We start from the raw sequence: 21,123 nt of genomic DNA, 5'->3' as shown, positions 1-21,123 counted from the left end.
GTCCAGCCATTTGGCTGAAATCTGCAGAATTCCAGTTTGGCTCATGACAATTGTTGATTCTCTTTGTGTCATCCCCATTATTTGAAGGGCTTGTTGCTTCCAGTGTCATCTAAACATAACTGGCCTATGTTGTAATTAAACTTTCATCAAGTTTTTAATGGGATCTCAGAGGAAAACAGTATTTGACTAACATGTATTATTCTGCATGTATTAATCAAGTGAATTCTTGTTTAACTGATGGACTTTCACACAATAACTATTCTTCTCCATTGTTAATTAGAAGAGTTGAAAATAATAGAATCTGTTTTCACTGAAATAATACTTTTGTGCCCAGAATATTCTGAAACTTTTATTTTAATGTTTAACTTTGATTCATTTCGTTCCAAAATTCCATTTTTAGTCTTTCCTGAGGCACTTCAATTAAAAATACAATATCCCTATATTCAAAAGTGGTCCCAAACAATAACAAAACAAAATTCATGGCATTAAGCATTTGAATCCCTTAGGCCAGCTGTCCCTTATAAATCATCACTAAATAGCACTTTCATTACTATTGTCATGAAATGTTAGTCAGGATTTTCATCAGAAATCTGAAAGATCTGAAATCACCAAGTGTGACAGCTTTTTATGATTTAAGCATTGGCCAGGTGGGAAGAAATTTTCAGTCAGGTTAGGCACATGGAACATGGTAAACAGATTATTTGGTAAACAGATTATTTGGTAAACCAAGCCAACCTTAAAAACAGCAAAACAATCTCCCATCCACCCCTTTCCCACAGTCCTGTTGGAACAAGGAAACTTGCAAGAGCAAGGACCTGCAGGAGGAAGAGACTTCACCTAAGGCTGGCGTTCCCATGCAGAACAACCTCCCTGCCCTGCAGTTCTGAAGAGGAAGGACCCATCACATCAGGACTGATGCTGGAACTGAGCAGGGCAGCCCCTTCTGCTCCCTGTGCAACAAGCAGAGCCAGTAAGAAAAGGTGGTGGGTGACACCAGCAGGCAACTCTGCTCTGAGAGACAGAAGCACCCTGTGCCAACCTGACACACTCTCTGTGCCTGTGGTGAACCAAGAGATGGTTACAGGACTGCTGCCACAGCCTTGGTCCTCACCAGCAAGTGCTCCAGCCGCACATCCCAAGTGCAGAAGGCAAAGGCAGGAATTGGCAGAACAAAGATCCACCTGCTGCAGGAGAAAGTCAGGTGAGAGACCCTCTAGGGAACCTGAAAGTGCACAATCTATGGGACCTGATGAAATGCATCCAGGGTCCCAAGGAAACTCGACGATGCAGTTGCTCATGAATTCAACGAGATCAAGTGCAAGATCCTGCACCTGCATTGGAACAATTCCAAGCACAAACACAGGCTGGGCAGAGAGTGCATTGAAAGCAGCCCTGGGCAGAAAGACTTGGGGGTGCTGCTGGATGAGAGGCTGAGCATGACCCAGCCATGTGCACAGACAGCCCAGAAAGCCAAATATATCCTGGGCTACACCAACAGGAATGTGGGCAGCAGGGCAGGGGAGGGGATCCTGCCCCTCTGCTCCACTCTGGTGAGACCCCACTTGCAGAGCTGCATCCACATCTGGGCTCACAGCAAAAGAACAACATGAACCTGCTGGAGAGAGTCCAGAGGAGTGCCACAAAAATGATTAATTACAGCCATGAAACACAATTAGGATTGTTCAGCCTTTACAGTGGCCCTCCAAAACCTCACAGGGGCCTACAGAGATGGAGAGGAATTTTTTCACAAGGGCCTGTAGTGGTGGGACAAGGGGGAATGGCATCAAACAGAAAGAGAGTAGGTTTTTATTAGATATTAGGAAGAAATTCTTTGCTGTGAGGTGGTGAGGCACTAAAAGGGCTTGTCCAGAGAAGCTGTGGCTGTCCCATCCCTCGAAGAGTTCAAGGCCATGGATGGACTTTGAACAACCTGGTCTGGTGGAAGGTCTCCCTGCCCAAGGCAGGGGTTTGGAACCAGCTGTTCGTTAAGGTTTCTTCCAATCCAAATCATTCTATGATTCTATGAACTGAGGCTACAAGAACACAAATTGCTGGGGTTCCCAATTTTAGAAGGAAGTTAAAGATTGCCAAAGTCTGGGAAAAAAGCTAATCTGTCTTATTCCTTCTGCTTAGATATAAAAATTTTTCCTTACACCAAAAAGTCAGTGTTCAATATCTATAGGTTATAAATTATTTATCAAATTTTAAAGGTGATTTGATTTCAGTGGATAAGTTACCCTAACATAAAGAAAATACGCCCTAATAAAGGACTTTTAGATACACTGCTAAAGACACAGCAAGAAACAGCTCCTGGAGGTTCAAAGGAGAAACATTAAAATTAGAAATTAGGCACATTTTAAAACAGAGTATGATTAATGAATGGGAAAAGAAGTACACAAAGTGGATTCTTTACTTCTTGTAGAACATCTAAGGTCATGCACTTTAGATAATAACAAGAATACGTTCAGCTATAAGCTAGAAATTACTGAGGAGGAGAAAGCTCTGTTCACATTAGTCAACCACTGTTTGAAAATAAGCTACCAGTGTGAAAAAAGACAAACACTGCCCTAGAATTCATCAGCTAAATTATTTCTAGTAACGATGGGGGAAGTATTAGTACGGGGCTGGTAAAGTACTGCTAAGACATCACTTCAATTATTGTGTGCAATTATGAACGCTTGTGTTCAAAAAAGATTAACTTAGGCTGGAGCAGCTGCAGAGAAGGACTGCTAGGATGATGAGAAGAATGTAAAATATGTCACAAAAGGAGGCAGAAAGAGCTTGTTTAGAGAGAGGATGACTGCTATCACTAAATATCACAGGGCTGCAAAGGAGCTGTTTAAGCCAAAAGACAACCATGGTATAAGAACAAAGGGTTGAAACTGGACTTGAATAAATTTACTCTAATTTAGATCCTTTTTAATTACTAGGCAAATGAAGCATTGAAACAATTTTGCAATAGGAATTTAGGAGATAAATGACTATAACCAGCTTTAAGATGGAGCTTAAATCCACACACATTAAAGCTACAGCAGCATTGTCACAGCTCCTGCAGCTCCAGGGCCCAGAGCCAAAGTGAAAGGTTCTCTCCTGGGGATGGCTCCCTGGCACCACAGGGATCATGTGCCAAAATGGCCAAACCACCCCAAAATGCAGGGCCTGATGAAACCAACATCATGCTTAAATTGTGACCAAGCCCTGAGGTTATCTTAATAACTTGCCTTCTCTTAAAAACCAGAAAATTTTATCTACCTACAAGCAGCCCTGTTTCCACGTTTTCTGTTAATGTCAGGAATCTACTTTTAAAAACTAATCACTCGTTTATTTTTCCCAAAGCAAAGCTCAAATTACACTGAAAATGCCATAGTTAGGCAGACATGTACCAAGGTTCATATACAAAAAGACAGTATTTAGATCCTGCTGACAAAAATAAGAATTGCCTGGATAAAAAAGGATTTTCACTGTTTCTCTTGTACTTTATGCGAGTAGGAAGCATTGTTTCAGCCACAGTCAGGTTAGCATTGACTAACAGTGGTTCAGCTTAATGTTGTCTGCCTTGTTTAAATAACTCCTGCTTAAAGTACCCTTCTTGTTGCATGTGGAGTGATGAAATAATGCTTTAAGAGCAATATAGCTGTGCTATGGTCATACATTGTTTTCCAAACTCCTTCTGTTTATAATAAAAGGTCATTTCATTGCACTGGTTTCCTGAAACCCTTCAGATTTATTATTTGTCTTCAGGGCATAGAAATAGAAAATCTTATGAAGACTCTAAGCTATTTCCGCTGCTATTAGAATAATTTTTAAACTACTTATATCTTCCTACTGCTTCTTGAATGCCTATTCTAATTAGATTGACAACTTCTTACTTTGTTATTCTGAAATCTGTATGACTGCATTAAAAAAAAAAACAACCAAACACCTCAAGAAACAAACTGCAAATAAGATGGATGGGGATTTAAAGTGCAAGTTTCCTCATGTTTAGAATTATTACTAAGTTGAATGAATTCAGTTTTAATTTAATAACAATAATATAATTCAATATATTAATAAGAATAATTATTATTATTCACATGAGCAACATTTCTTGTTCATGTGGTTTATGTAACCCAGAAAAGCATATCTGCAATTATTTCCACTGAAAATATCCACTTGACTATATCCCGTTTTTAAATGCTCCTGAGTTCATGTTTTTTTCCTCTGGTGCAAGTACTTGTACTTCTACAAATAAAGTAGTAGGAATATGATGTATTTTCCTTTCTTAGTAAAACAAGGAGGAATATTTCTTCAATTAAAAAAGACAATGAAAATAAACACAAAACAGGACCTCTACTATATTTTATTAGACTATGATTCAAGAAAGTGAGCACTACTTGAGCGAGTTGTAAACATCTTTTCATATTTGGGTGAAATCTTGAAAATTATTGGTGTTGCTTTTGAAGATATTTATATTTAGTTTATAATAAAAGATCTAGTATAAGCCCAGGAGACTCAAAATAAAGCGTGCCACAAGATTACAATTGGTAGTGCTGAAGAACCAAGACCCTCTCATAACTGGTCAGCAGATGCCTCTGTTGGAAATTGCAAATGAATTCAGTTCAAAATTAAATGCTTTCTGAGTCATTCCCTAGAGACTGGAATTCAGCCTTTAAATACACATGAGAACCCATCAAATGTGAGTCAATAAAACAATGCATGAAAAGCCACTTGTCCTGGCGAGACGCTTCTACACCAGCTTTTTAGAAAGTACTTCAGAGGGTTTGCAACAGCACAAATTCCACAGCCAGCATAAAACCAGATCGTGTTAACAGTAACCTTTCCTCTTTTTTCTCACCCTGTGCCAATAGGCTGACATTAAATACGATTTCACTTAAATAAACTCACTTATTACATAAAAAAGAAGTAGCTCCATGTAATTTCAAAGCTGTGTTTAAAGGATACTGCACTTTAGCTATTCCCAAGGCTGAACTGAAGCTGTTTGTTAGCAAAGCCAGACAATGCCCTGAGTCTCAGAAGGAGCAGGGCCAGGGTGGGACTCGCCCCAGGCAGACAATGCGGACGTGCCTGCGCATGAGTGACGAGACTTGGCTCCTCTCACTCCGTGGCATGGGACATGTGTCCACCCCAAACCTCCATGTGCCACCAGCCAAAGAAAATTAACCACTTGCAGGCTGACCGTACCCATCTGTGGGGAAGGGGCAGGAAGGGCTCTTATCCAGTTTGATTAGAATTTCACTTAAAGGGTAAGCACCGGGGTCCGTTCCTTCTGAGCGATTTGTGAGTTTATGCTTTGGATATTAACTAAAGTAATTAATCAGCCTCCTGTGTCAGTGCAGGCTGGGGGATGAACAGATGGAGAGCAGCCCTGCCAAGAAGCACTTGTGGGGGTGGAAGGGAGAAAAGCTGGACATGACAGCAATGTGCACTTGCAGCCCAGAAAGGCAAACACGTCCTGGGCTGCCACCCCAGCAGTGTGGGCAGCAGGGCAGGGAGGGCATTCTGCCCCTCTGCTCTGCTGAGACCCCACCTGTGGTTCTGCAGCCAGTCTGGGGTCCCTGAACAGGATGAGCATCAACCTGTTGGAGCAAGTCCCCAGGAGACACATAAATAATGATCAGAGGGTTGGAGCACTGCTCCTATGAAGCCATGCTGAGAGAATTGGTGCTGTTCAGCCTGGAGAAGAGAAGGCTCCAGGGAGTTCTGATAGAGGCCTTCCAGTACCTGAAGGGAGCCTACAGAAAGATGGAGAGAAAATATTTACAAGAGCATGTAGTGACAATACAAAGGTGAATGTCTTCAAACTTAGAGTCAGTGTAGTTTAGACATTAGGAAGCAATTCTTTACTGCTGAGAGTGGTGAGACACTAGAACAGGTTCCCCAACCCCTGTAAATGGCCATGGCCAGGTTGCATGGCGCTTTGAGCAATTAGGTCTAGTGGAAGTTGTCCCTGCCCATGGGAAGAGCAGTTGGATCTTTAGGATCTTCCAAACCAGGCCATTCAATGATGATTTTATGATCATAGATTTACCAGATGGAAGCCCTCTGCTTTGGGCCAGAGATACCAGGCCAACAACTTCTTTGTATTAAACTTGAAGTAGACAGCTTTTTTCTCATGGACTATTGCAGACTTCTAACAAACTTTATATATCTCTTATGAAAGCTTAGACCTTAAAAGCTAGATTTCTAGGGAACATCCCAATCAATTAAATTTAAAATGTTTCATATGCTATTAAATCAAAATCCTACATAGTGAAATAGTCTAGTTTACAAAGTCCCTCAGTCTCCAAGAGCCAATCTGTCCCATCCCTGTGAGTTCCTTGAATCTAGAGGGTTTTTTTTGTGTAAAGTGCTCACCACAACACCCTGCAATAACTGAATATGACAGATGTCTTTCAAAGCTCCTCTGGATGAACTGCAGTGAGCATCAGAAAATTGCATCTCCACAAGTACTTTGCATTTCAATCATCCTTGGAAAGCAGGGCACCTGAAGGCAGGGCTGTATGTGAATGCCTGAGCCAGACAGCCAAGGTCCCCAAGCTACACACAGCAAAAATGAAGTCCCTAATGGAAGGATGCTCAGAAACAGGCTGAGGAGATACAACTAGGAGTAAAGCACAGAAAAAAACCCCTAAACTTTCTTTAAAAACAAAACCAAAAAAAAATCAGTAACTAAATTACTCATAAATGTTTCCAGGATAGAGAATGTTACTGGATTTTACATATCCTGCTCAGCATAACTAAGTGGAGAGCAAATAAACATTTATCTGTCCCATGCTAAGCAGAAGTCGTTTGGATTACCACATATATGTGATAAATTCTTCAGGGCAAATCTGAATTCCATACTCATGCTTTATCTTAACCCAAACTTTCATCAGAAGCTAGAATACACCTCTTTGATAGTCTCAGGGAAAATTGTAGCTAAAGCACATTCCAGTTTATTTGGTTGAGCTCTTGGCAGATTATGACTGAAGGTTTTTAAAAGAGTTCATTACATCTTTGCCCTCCTTAAGCAAAGGTTATCACAAAGCTGCCTGTTGGAGTGAATTATGACTACTGGGTGGTCACTACTGCCTGTAATATTAATTATTACATGTTCAGTGATAAATTTAAATCAGTAGATAACAAGAAGAAATCTCTACCAAGAGCTTCATTATGGTATCTAAAAATAGGAAAATTACAGTTACAGGGAGCAAATGATAAGCTTAATGTATACATGTGCTGAGCAAGCAGATGGTATATTTCAGGAGATTCACTATTCATATCAAAATTAAAAATTTAAACTTAATCCTTCTAAAAATTAAAACTTGCAAGATGAAACAGTTCTTAAAGATTTTTTTTTTTAATCTAGACTTTTTTAATGTTCATATTCTTCATCTTAAGAGCTGATGCTGTCAGCATTTATTGATTCAGCCTTCTAATAACTACATCATCCTTCCAGCATGTCAGAGACTGTCAAGGTGACTATGATGGCATATGACTGGAGTATGAGTCCAGTGTCACAAAATATTTGTGTCACTAGTTTATCCAGAAACAGACATATAGCAAATGTCAGAGTGATAGAGAAGAAAAATACTGACTTTATTCATGAACTGCTATGTAAAATGTTTCATCACTTGCTGTGATGCTGCCAAAATAGCCCTGTCAAGTAATTATTTAAATAGTTTTATTTAAACAAGCTAGAGCTCAGTGAAAGTGTTTTGAACAACATCACATCTTCCCAAAACACCACAAGATATTCAACATTCAGCTATTTAATTTGATGCTAATTGGAAAAAAAAATCCAACCTTCTCATACACCTGCAAAGTATCTTTACTTTCCTACACTGACTACTTGTGTACTGACTGGATTTCTTCTAAAAGCTGTTTTCCTTCAAGCACTCAAACAGCTTAAGCTAAGCCTTATGAAGATGCAACTGCTGTGGTTCCAAACTGCACCTATTTTAATAATTGCATTATTTTTCTTAAAGGTTGAAATAAGGCAAGAACTACAGTAGGTTGACTCATTTAATAAATTTAAATAAATCCTTGCTTAAGGCTTTCAATATCCTGAAGTTATCATTTTGACCTAAAAGACACATTTTCTTTCTTTTCAGGAGCAAAAGTCACTGTTCAAATGACACTATGTCTAATATGTCACCAAAAATAATGAAACTCAAGCAGCAGATGAACTATTAAAGTATTATACACATATTTTGTTAAAGAAATTTAAAATAATCTTTTTTTCTCCCTCTCTTTCAAAAACTTTAAACATGACCACCCTGGAATTACAGACTTCATTCAGTGATAAAATCCAGCAGAGCAGAATGGCAGAACAACCCTACTGCAAAGAGTAAGGACTTCATGTGAAGATCTGCACTTTTTCTTCCTGTGGATTTTATAGCAAGAATGGCTGGACTGACAGGTTCCTGTGAGGTGATGCTCACTTACAAGCAAGTGCCTTTTGGATACTTCACAAATTTCGCATCAAAACAACCCCAAATTTTCTAAGCTCGGTAGTCAGCAAATACCCCTTTTAGCTGTGGCACCAGCTGTGAGAATGACCTTGCCCATGCAAAGGCAGAGTCCCTCCTCTCCAGCTGCCAGCAGAGCTGGTGATGGCTGAGCAGGAGCAGCACGGGGGATTCAGCCCTTCCCTCCTGTGCCCCAACAGGAGCTGGCCCTGCTCCCATTGCCAGCAGGAACATGGGAACCTGCTCCTCTAGTTCAGCCTTTTAGCACCCAATAAATGCAACCCTACCATTCACTCCCTACATACAGCAATCACCTTTCACTGGCATAGTCTTGAAAATTGGGATATTCCTTTTAGCAGATTTGGAGCAGATTTTTCTTGTGAACCATCTCTGAAAACACACAAATGATTATCAGTCACAACATTGACAAGAGACAAGCAAACAGTGAATTCAGCTGGTAGGACAGGTGATGATCAGGATTTAACAGAGGGCTCCATTTTCCTCTAAGCCTGATTTTTCACCACATATAATCAACTCTACTTCAAAATGTGGCAAATTGGCAGAGAAGGGGGAAGCAGTCTGATGACATTTGTTTGTCATAATATGCCAGAAATTAGTTTACGAACTTGTCTTCAAAATTATGACAAAAACAATTTCCAATACCGTTTCACATTTGCAAGAGGCTTCAATGCATTTTAATTGATGAAGTCCAAGAGCTCAGTAAGTTTTGCTTGAATATGCTATCAGATCCTTGCATTTTGTGACAAACACAAGATGCAAGGAAAATAATAGGCCTGGCACAGCCAGGAAGTCAGGAGAAGGGGCTCTGACTGTCACAGCACAACATGTGACAATGAGGCACCACAGAACCAGGCTCTGGACAAGAACTGATGCAGGCAGGCACACTGGCACTGTGAAGTTCATGCAGCCATAGGAACAATTGCTTGATCTATTCTTGTGGCATACACACACAGAGAATGCAATTTTAAGATGGCCCTAAATTTCTAGATGATGGTCTTTTACCCCTACTTTAATAAAGATATCCCTCTGTTACTACAAGTTACCATGCAACTCCAGCCCGTCAATCCTGCTGAATGTAGCTCTCAAAGCACAATGACAACATCTTTTGGAGAAGAAAGTACTTTTTTACTGTTATTGCAGTCAATGAAGGCTTAATTCATTTCTCCTTGACTTTTCTGCACTATTATCTGTATTATAATAACAGTCATGAGCAGTAAAGATTGGGCTGTATTGCGCCAGCATGTCTGTACAGAAAAATAAAGAAGAAAGTCCTTGCTTTTGAGAACACAGTCTAGCTGGTGAACAATAGGCCAAATGTTATTGCTAAGAAAATAAAACAGTAACAAAAGAGAATTTATGTCATACATTGACATTTCTCTAATCAATAGCAAACAAGAGTGATTTACTCATTAAAAAGCAGAGAAGATGGATTTTAAGGCAAGATTTAGAATCATAAAATCATTAAGGTTAGAAAACACCTCTAAAATCAAGTCCAACTTTTAACCAAATACTAACATGCCCACTAAACAAACATGCCCACAAAGTGACACATCTAATAATTCTTAAACACTTCCAGGAACAGTAACTCCATCACTTCCTTGGGGAGACTTTTTCAATGCTTAACCACCTATTAGGTGAAAAAATTTTTCCTAATACCCAGTCTAAACATCCCCTGGTGCAACCTGAAGACATTTCTGCTTTTCCTAGTTGTTACCTGGGAGAAGAGACTGACTCTGACCTGACCACAGCCTCCTGTCAGGCAGCTGTAGGGAGTGATAAGGTCACAGCCCTGAGCCCCCTTTTCTCCAGGCTGAACACCCTCAGCTGCTCCTCATCAGACTTGTGCTCAGACCCTTCCCCAGCTCTGTTCCCTTCTCTGGACTCTCTCCAGCCCCTCAATGTCCTTCTTGTACTGAGGGGCCCAAACCGAGCACAGGATTGAGCTGTGGCCTCACCAGTGCCGAGCACAGGGGGACAATCCCTGCCCTGGTGCTGTGGCCACGCTGCTGTTTGTAAAACCCAGGGTGCCTTTGGCCTTCTTGGGCACACGCTGATCATGGTCAGCTGATTGTGGACCAGCACTCCCAGATCCTTTTCCAATGGGCATCAGCTTCTTTACAAAAAAATGAAAATTTGCAATATGTTTGTTAACAGCACTGTTACAAAGAGTTACTGTTTGTGACAGTAAAGAGCACTGGTTGAACACAATACTTGAAATTAGGCTGAAAAAAAGGAGACTGAGGAATAAATGCATATGTCCACATAGATGGGGGGTGTGTACCTATTTATATATTATTTTCCGTTATTAAAAGAACCTACATTTTGCACAGTTCAAAAAGCGTTTCAAATTACTTTCAATAAATATTAGTATAAATAAAAATCACCAACCTGTCACAATAAATATTTAATGTCTTAATAAATTTTGAATTAAATCTTTACCTTATTGGAATCAGGAATATTCTCAGAAGTATGAGGTATAGCAAAATCACTGATCAGATCAAAAACTTTTACAGCAGTTTTTTTACTACATGCATTTTATAAAAAATTAAGATGCAACTGAAATATTCACATTAAAATTCAATTATTCTCTAGCTTTTCCCCATACCATTTTTTGGTCACTCAGGGAAAAAAAAAAGGGTTTATATAAGACTTGAAAAAAAAATCACTACTGAATAAATGTACTTGCTAAATTGGACCAAAATTGGCCCCAACACTTCAATTAGCATTCTGGTTTTGGCTGTGTAAAAGTATTTCTAAAGGCATTTCTAGTTTAAAAACTCCAGGGGTCCCTTTGTAAGCACTGGCACATGGAAAATGCTCCTCAGTGTCTCCAGTGCAGTCATCACCCCAATCTCATCTGCAAAGCCTTAAGTGTTGCCTGTAGAATCAAACACTAACCTGCACCACCATTCAGAGCTCACAAATACAAGCAATGTTACATGTGCCAACCTCTAGGGAGGTTCATTCTCCTTTTCAGCCTTCACCACAGAAATGCTAGTAGGAGCTGCAGGTATATTTAAAAGGTTAAAAGCTTGAAGTATTTTAATGTCATTTTCACAATGCTACAAAGATATTTGAAATAAATTGTGGACTAACTCAGAACTTCTCAACAGATTAGGCAAAATTGGATTTTGATGTCCAAGAGCTGCTGCTGCTAACATGGCTGGAGTTAGACAAACATGACAAGTCCAAGAGTAGCTGCAGAAAAGAATTAAGGTGTTCAGGTGACTGGATTGGGTGAAACTAGACTAAAACAAGGCCAACTTAAGTATTTTCTGTGTAGGCTCCCTCTCCAGTTAGCTTTTTCCGCCAACCTTTGGGGCATTGCTGTCTGCCTTATACAACTATGTGTGGGGAATTTTCTTCCTCAGCAGTTCCTTGCCAGGAAAGCATGGGTAATTACTGCCTATGCCATGATAATGAATGTATGTTGTATTAATAAAGCTAAAACCCTGTCCACAAGGCACATATGACAGTCAATCACTTGCAGAAATGGTCAACTTTTGGCCATGAAGACAATTAAGTAGTAATTAAACATCATGACACAGAGACTTTCAAAATTTTATCATCATTATAGTTTTCTTACATACCATTTGTAGGCGGAAGTATTTTAAAACTCAAATGTAAACTTTCTTGACCAATGTCAGTTTGGCATCAATTGACTGTTAACAAATTCCTCAAGATATGACTGCTATACAGATACTTTATCTTCCTGTTAATTGGTAATTATACATTGGCAGAAAAATCACTGTTTCTTTCCAATTATTCCAGAACTCAGTGACTATTTAAACTTTGCTAATTAGCAGCGGAGGGCTGTTACATCTTCTGGGTAAATTGTATTTGATAATCCCTATTAAAATATACATGGCAGTAGTTGACTTGTAACAAAGAAAAAAAAAAGGAAAAAAAAGTGGCAGTTCAAAGGGTATTAGACACAGCACAAGGCAAATGGAGGCCTATTAAAATTTCCCCAACTGTTCTAATGAGAATGCCGAGGGTCATTTCTTCCTAGTTTACCATCTGTTTGGTTTCTGGCAAATATCTCTGGTGTGAAGGGAGGGTCCTGGAGCCCATTTGGCTTGTCACAAAATAAACCAGGGATCTGCAGCAATTTCAGTAAAAAACTGCACTTCAAGATCAGTAGCATGTACATAGCTGAAAACTTTTTTTAAGAGCTGTCATTTATCAACTATTCCTTACTTTTTAGAGTGGTGAGCAAGCACAGAGAGACAGACTGAGCAGGGGGGATTGATTTTATAGGCTCACCTAACAAGAAAATGCAACAGTTGGCCTTTTTCCATCTCACAATGTTAGTGGGGGATATTTTCCTTTCCTTCCCTTTCCTTCCTATATGTCAAAATCTGAAAGCAAAACATTGTCCCAGAAGCATCAGTGTTTAAACTGATGCCAAAACCAAGCCTCTGACAGCTCAAAACCACAAATCCCATCCAGGATCAGGAGGAGCCTCGGATGCCTCCAGTGCATGGTCCAGACCCATGTGCTGACAGAGCTGGGTGCACTGTCTGTGGTACCTCCTTGGAGATGACACTGGGGGTGTCCCTCAGCCACCCAGGCTCCCTCTTTGCTTCTTCCTCTGGAGGTGAAACCAGCACCAGGCAGCATCACCCACAGCAGCTCTGCTCTAAGGCTGCTAGAGCCAAAAGGGATACGGTGTCACCGTCATATTTCCCGAAAAATCTCTTTGCCCTGGATTTTTCCCCTGGGAAGCTGAGAAGCCTCAGAGAAAAATGAAAACAATAATTATCTGATTTGCTTCTCCTGTGTTTTGCTGCTTTGGAATGTGGTTGGAGATTGTTTACTAACATGTGATTGTTTGATTGGTTTCTGCTGTGAATTGTTTTGAGTTAATGGTCAGTCATGGCCAAGCTGTGTGGGACTCTGAAGAGGGAGTCACGAGTTCATTAGCATCTTTCTAGCCTTGTGTCTGTATCTTTTCTCTATTCTTTAATATAGCTTAGTATACCATTCTTTAATATAATATAGATCATAAAATAATAAATTGGCCTTCTAAGAACATGGAGTCAGATTCATCATTTCCTCCCTTCATAGGGGGTCCCAGAAAATACAACAATACAGGACCTGGAAATCACTCTTTTCATTTTCCCCAGTTCCCAACCCATACAGAACCAGATCAAAATGACCCTTCCTCTATAAACTGAGAGGGGGTTTTGGTTGGCAGTCACATATGTAAACAAAATACTCAGTGAAGGATTATGTGGGGGCTGCTTTAATCCTGTCGAAAGGCAATAGAATAGTAAAAGCAAAGAGTATAAGATAATTTAAGTGTCATTATTACATTATATCTGGCGATTGGTCTTTCCAGGATTTCCTCTAGGAAATGTATTATTCACCATATTTCAAAGATTATTTGTAACTATTCATTCTTTTAAATCCCAGAGAGTCAATATATTACTTAAAATATGTATGATCACCTTCATGGTATAGGAACAAAGAATTGGAAAAGAGAAAAGACTGCAACATCATCTTTCATCTTCTGTTTTTTGCTTTCTAGAAGATGCAATTTCAGGCATAAAAAGGTTTCCAGGTAAAAGCACCCTCCCAGTTTCTTATAAAGTAGCCCACACAGTTAAACAAAACCAAAATTTAATTAGGAGTTTATGACCTCACAGTAGGAGGAGTTATCTGTTTTAAAAGATTGCAAATTACAAGTTGTTTAAACCTACACAGAATATAAACAAAAATATTCTGTTATCCAATTAGGCCTATGGCAACACTTTCCAGTGTAATCAGAGCTTGGAGTCCACTATCTCTGCCACAATAGAGCCTACAGACTTCCAAGAGTACCTTTGCAATTTAGATTGGAAGGTTAATGCATTCATAAATGTTATCAGGAAATTACTTGTTAATTCCACATTTACTAAAAGGTAAACATCAGTGTAGTCATTATGATTTTGCATAAAATCAAGGGTTTGGGTGGCTTAACTAGGAAGGCTCATGTTTCCCACTGCAGTTTGTAAGAAACTAATTACACCAAACTTAAATATAATTTGTCATGTATTCATCAAGTGAAAAGCTACCAGGGAGCCAGAAAGCCTTGGGAAGAGCAGGAATGGATGAAGATGCAGTGTGAGTGGCAGGTCAAAGGCACGCTTTGATGTGCACAGCCCAGCACATCTGGCTGCTCAGCCAGGCTGTCACCAGGATCATCCTGTGTAATGAGACAGATTCGGGTCCTCAGCTCCCGGCGCTCCTTATCTCTGCCGAGGGATTAGGCTGTAATCTGCTCCTGTATTTGTAGCAGTGATACCCTGCTCCCTGCTCCTGCTTTCCAGAGCACACAGCTTTGCAGGAGCCACGGGGCGTTTTGGTGCTTCTGCCAAGCCGCAGAGGGGTTCCCCTATCACCCCCTGTCATGGTTTGACACTGGTGCAATGCCAGTGCCCCCATGAAAATATATTCTCCTTAGTGCCTGCTGTGAGATGTGACCAAGAATAGAGCAAAGCAGGCTCCAATTTAGGAATAAAGGAAAAAAACTTGATTAACTGTCAATATGTAAAAGAAAAAGAAACACACAGAATGAAAATCTTCCAAAAACATTCCCCCCACCAAATTTCCAATACACCACAGTGAGACAAAACCTTGCATTCTCAATTCAGTTACCACCCCTCAGATCACCAACTCTCAGTCCATCACCACCCTTTAGATAATCAATTCCCAGTTCATCAAGAAGAGAGGAGTCCCTCTTGTGCCATAGGCTTCTCCAGGAAACACCGTTGAGACCTCTTGTGTTTCCATGTCACACGTGGCACAGCCCAGAGAACATTTTGCCATCGTGACATCTTCCTTCCATGCCCAGTGCTCTCACCACTGCACAAGGACCAGGGCTGCTTCTGGGGTTCTCCTTTTAAGGATGCTTTGCCCAGTTCCAAAGCATTTATCCTCACTCTCATTTGAAAGCAATCATTCCCATCAGACCTACCACCACATTTGTAGCTTTCTAATTTTTTTAGTACTTCTGTCTCTCACTTTCCTCTTTTATATTTGGATGAATCCAAGCAGTAAGAGCCCTAAATGATGGCATGGGAGATTAGTCTTGGTGGGCTCATAAACCCCAGAGCACAGCCAGATGACCCAAGCAGTCAAGAAACAGCCAAACACCAACAAGAATCCTCAGGGACAAAAGCAGAAGAAACAAAAAGCACTGATGGATAAAGAGATCCCACAGAAGTCCAAAATGTGTCTCCAGAGACAGACAGGTGTGAACAAACTGAGGGCTACCAGTGTGGCACGTGAAAAGAGGAGACAAAGAGTGGGATTGCCCATCAGCCATCAACGCTGAAAGATGTGGGAACATTTCCATGTGCACACCACACTGATCAGGAAGGGAGAGTGGAAATGACACTGAAGAGATGTAGCTGAGAGTATCTGCTGTATCAGAGGGTCTATTGAAAAAAGAAACCCTCTTCTTCAAAGCTGCTTTTAAAGATAATTTCTCTGCTAAAGGATCTCTCCAGCCTGGTTTAGGGAAGTTTCAACACATTTATATTTGGTCCCAGTTCTAATTCTAGCTTTACAATTTTAGTTTTACCTTAATCTGAACGCAGAAAATGGTTCACCTGGGAGAAAACTACTAATAATTTTTATACCCAAAAACTCACACATTTCTCCCCAAGAAATCTTTAGAAGGTTTTCCAAATAAAACTTTCAAAAACCTTCATGTCAGTGGAAATCAGGAACTACATATTTTCTTATACAATATGTACTGAAGAAGGAAAAAACAATAACCTTAAGAATTAAAATATTTTATTTTTTTTTTCAAAGCTTCTTGACATGGTTAACTGTTATAACTGACATATAGCAATCACCAGATATAATGTAATGACACTTGAATTATCTTAATGATTGTGTTTCCATCAAGTAACTTCCTAAACCGGTAAAAGATAATTGTAGTCACAACACAGTGGCTCATAGCACTGAAGAGACAATATATGGGTGTTAAGGAGACTTCCAGTTGTTGGGCAGGCTGGAAGATTATGATAATCCAGTGTGACCTCCTGTGTGAGACAGACAAGACCATTTCAATGGTAATATTGCGAAGAAGAAAAAATATTCGTCCCTGTACCATAAGCAATCACTATCAACCCAATTTCAGAATATTACTATCTTCAGGTTTTAAAGGCCCAGCTTTGCCTCTCCTCCCCCATCTAATCTGTGATAAACCACATGAATCTTTGAACTGAGGTCTCTGAACCTGACTAGTCCTCAACATTAAAAAAAATAATAATTTCCAGCAAGCTAAACCTGAATATCACAATCACTTGCCTCACAGGAGAAACTGCTCCTTGCTGATTGAAAATGATGGCACAACAGATGGATCTGGGGTTTCTAGAGAAACTGCTTTGTGTTTTCTTCAGAAAGCCAAACATTGTCACTCCCACCTACTATTTTACTAAACAACATATTAAATACTGTGGAGACTGCTCTATTTTTCTACTGAAAATGGTAGATTTTAAAATATTGTTACTTTTTAAAACTACCAAATAATTTTTAAAAGCATATCATTTACATGCCAAACACTTTTTGGAAGAGTCCAGCTTTCTCATCTCTCACTGCAAAGTGGAGATAGGAAAAGTTGATGCAGCTCTTAGTCCTGGGAGCCATCAGTACATCATAGATTAAGGATTCATATAAAATTGCATTTGAAAGCCATTGCCATTTTCCTTCACTGTTGATTTTTACTGTGTCTTCAAAGACGCTGCACAAGAGTATCGTCTGCTATGAAACATTCAGATTGGGTTTTTTTTTCTTTTTCCAATATACATACAAGCTTAGGAAACAGCAAATAAAAATAGAAAATTAAGGCTTTTATTTAAAATATTTTTAACTAACACTGTAACACAACTGACCCTGAAGTATACCCACAGAAAACTAAATTTAAAAAATGAAATTCAGAGACGGCAGCAATTTTTCTCTAACATAGATGGAGGCGTGCTCAAGACAGAGCATCAGATCTCCCCAGGCATGATATTTAAAAATTTGTTTTGATGAGCAAAATGAAGTAGCTCCAACTCTGCATGACTGTTTTTGCATCACTTTGGCTTTTGCATTTTTCCAGCTTCTAGGCTTGGAGCTTCTTTTGCATACAGAGCACACATGACACCAGTTTAATTGTTGGTTATCTTACAGTGACAGAATGGTTAAAGTGACACATCAAGAGCTAGAGAATGACCTTTGGCAAGTTAAAGAAGGCCACGTTGTTTTTTCTGTCAATACATCACATGTTACTTTAACATCTGTCTCAATGAAACATCAACTGCAATAGACTTATGCTACAAATGAAGATACACATTTAGGGAAGAATACAGAGATTCTTAGAAAATGCACAGAGGTATTTAGATTCTTAAAATTTTGCTTAATTGTTATTCTTAAATACTTAGTTGTAATTAAACATGACCTGTATACTTTGCCCAGTGAGTTTGCCATGATCTCCCAATGGCATAAACACTTAATTCACAGCAAGGTAACATCTTGCCAGTGACTTGACCATCCAAGAAATTTCACATTGGTAAGTTCTTTCTGTCTTGCTTACTCCATCAGATTCTATTCATTCTGTAAACAGTACAGGGGGGAAGGAGAAAGAGCAGTACAAATTCTTCCAGAAAAGAGAATCTTTCAGTGCCTTTTGAACAAGGCATGAAACACTTGTGCCAGCCATGCTCTTCCCTTTGAAAGGCTGAGCAGAATGTCTGAGGTTGAACTCTGGTGTTATCCACAGAACAAAGCCCTTCTCAAATTATCCCTCAGTGCAGTTTTAATGTGCTATTTACATTGCATTCTTTAATTCACAAGAAAATGTATGCCTGCTGGATGACACTCAAATGCCCAGACCACTCATGCTCTACACACTTTATAACAAAAGTAAGTGCCATGAGCGGTTATTATGAACCAAGTACTGAATTCTGGCCCAAGCAGACAAATTAACATTAAAATTAAAACATTTAAACATGCTACTGCAGGTGAAGTTGTGTCCCATATGACTGGTACCTTTTTTTGTACCTTCACCATAGAGTGCTTAGAGTCACTGAGTTCCTCCAATTCGAGGAATGCAATTCTTACTATTATTTGTAAGGATATAAAAAATGCTACCAAATAACAAACTGCAGAAAGTATAGCTGTCAATTACTTGCACAAATTTAGAAAGGATTATTTAAAAAAATATTAGTCCTTGGCAAAGCTGAGGGCTATAGCAGAACCTGAAATACATGATAATTTTGCAAAGCCTATCATATCCCTTTTACAATAATTCTGCTTTTTGGACATGGTAAATAATTGGTTGTATGAAATATCTTGACCAGCATTCTGGTTTTAAGGAAGATGCTATTAACCGAATGGAAAAGTAGGTTGACATAAGCTTAAAGGAAAAGGTTTTCAGGCCAAGAAATACTTAGGGGCTTTGGGCTAAATCCTTTAGTTTATACAAAATGTCACACAATTTAGAAATGGCTACTTAAAACAATTTATCTGCTGAGGCTTTTCTGTCTTAAAATTTATATTATTCAGCATACTAATACCAGGGCTGAGCAAAGGTGAAGATGGTACAAGAAGCAATAAAAGCTGCCTAAAAGCTGCCACTGTTTTATCTTGTTCACTCCCACTGACTTCCATGTATTATTGATTACTCAGTCTGAATTAACCTGTTCCAGGAATTGTCTTGCTACTGATGTCCTCTGTACAAGCAAGTGCCCATTACCCTGGGTTGCAGAAGGTAAATTGCACTGGACTTACCAAATCCAAAAGCACTGGAACCACCAACACTCTGGGAAGCCTGAACACTGGTGGATGTGTAGAGCCCAGTTACCAGTAAGCCATCAAAGAAGGTACTTGTCGAAATAGTCACTGAAATGAGAGAAATAAAATACGTGTAAATATTCTGGTTAAGTTCCTATACACTTTCTGTGAGCAGGCTCTTGCTCTTGAATGAGATCCCACCATGCAGTCCAGTGAATCCATCTGAATTTCCCCAATATTTATGCTACTTTTACTTTCAGTTGGTGCTTGGGAAGTTGCCTTTGCCAGGAGGATGAACCATATTCATGAAATGTACAATGAGTTAGAAAATAACACACTGGAATATATGGCTTGTAAGCAATTGTCCAGATATTAAACTGTAGTAAACACATTGAAATAACCAGGATTATGGTACTGTTCTTTCTGAATCTAAATAGAGTGCCAAGTTATAGTTATCACGCTTATTATAGTATTATACATTTAAGTTATATGGGCATCTGAAACATTACAGATTGTGTGTATTTAAATAGCTCAGGAAGGCATTTTTAAGAGATTCTTAAGTAATAGCAGAAAACATCCAAATGGAAAATACAAATAACATTGGAATCTATAAATTCTTTATTAAAATTGACCATTATTGCAATATTTATTCAATTCTTGTACACACTAATTTTCATATTTTTACTTTGGTGTGTTTGACAAGGTAAGCACACAAGGGAAGCCAGTTGATGTATCCTTTTTGGATTTCAGCAAAGCTTTTGACACTGTCTCTCACAGGATCCTTCTGCACAGAACATCCAGCACACCACTGTATAAACACATCATTGGCTCACAGGTTGGGCACAAAGGGTTACAGTGAATGGGTGACATCAGACTGGGGACCTATCACTGGTGGGGTTCCACAGGGTTCCATCCTGTGCTCTCCAGGCCCTGTGCCCTTCCACATCTTCATAAATGATTTGGGCACAGGACTGAAGGGATACTGAGAGAGTGCAGAGACAATACAAAACCAGGAAGAGCTGTTGACTCCTTCAAATGCAGAGAGGCCCTGCTGAGAAACCCCTAAAAATCAGAGGGCTGGGCAGTCACCAACCATATGAAGATCAAGATAAAACAACAAAAAGCTCTCTCTGCTGAAGAAGAGTCTTATGACTTGTAGCCTCTTACACTGAAGATGCTTCCAGACCTCGGTTACCACACTCATTCTGCTTCATACCTCAATCCTTTTTATTCCCTTAACTTGGAGAGATTAGTGCTTGTCAGGAACTGCTGATCAACTGTGATCACTCCTAAATCACATTCTACTTCCCTGTATTTCCCTCTTTTGCTGGGGACAAACTCTGATCACTCCTAAATCACATTCTACCTCCCTGTATTTCCTTTTTTGTCTGGGGACATAACGAGCCAGTGACTGGCCAGGAAACTGAAGCAAGGTACTCCAAGGTGACTGCTAGGACAGTCATTGGTGATACAGATTCAACAGAGAAACTGATGGGTTCCTTAAGTCCTAAAAGTCAGTTTTTCCTCTGTGGTACACATTTGGCTTAAAATTACTGTCTAATTTACAGTAGCTAAATTTACTTTGAGCAGAGGAGCAGTATTTACCATGTTTAATTTATTCTTCAACTCTTTGTATTTATCTTCTTTTCTTTGATTATTCAATACTACACTGAATAAACCCTGAATCCAACTTTTCTGCTCCCATGACTCCAAATTTCAGTGTTTTGCTATAGACATTTTCCTGAATTCAGATGCAGGTTCAGAGCCATATGTTCATTTTTAAAGAACAGACAACTTCTGATACACGTTAAAAGAACAGCAAAAGACTCTAGATTTTTTTTTTTAATAAAAGATGTATTAGGGAGAGTAAAAGAAAATCAAA

General features: G+C 39.4%; 1 protein-coding gene across 1 annotated transcript in view; it reads right to left on the bottom strand.

The window, feature by feature from the left end:
- Positions 1-20,455, bottom strand: part of RELN (reelin) — a 240,566-nt gene extending 220,111 nt beyond the window's left edge. Inside the window, exons 1-2 of the mRNA XM_058805958.1 lie at positions 20,437-20,455; positions 19,239-19,349 (exon numbers count right to left, since the gene is read on the bottom strand). Coding sequence (XP_058661941.1) covers positions 19,239-19,349; positions 20,437-20,455 — 130 coding nt within the window. The remainder of the gene's footprint in view (positions 1-19,238; positions 19,350-20,436) is intronic.
- Between the last annotated feature and the right edge of the window lie 668 nt (positions 20,456-21,123).

The sequence above is a fragment of the Ammospiza caudacuta genome, chromosome 5 (genome assembly GCF_027887145.1).
Source record: "Ammospiza caudacuta isolate bAmmCau1 chromosome 5, bAmmCau1.pri, whole genome shotgun sequence".
Taxonomy (NCBI): domain Eukaryota; kingdom Metazoa; phylum Chordata; class Aves; order Passeriformes; family Passerellidae; genus Ammospiza; species Ammospiza caudacuta.
The sequence above is the reverse complement of the archived record's forward strand: the minus strand, read 5'-3'. Positions and strand labels throughout refer to the sequence as shown.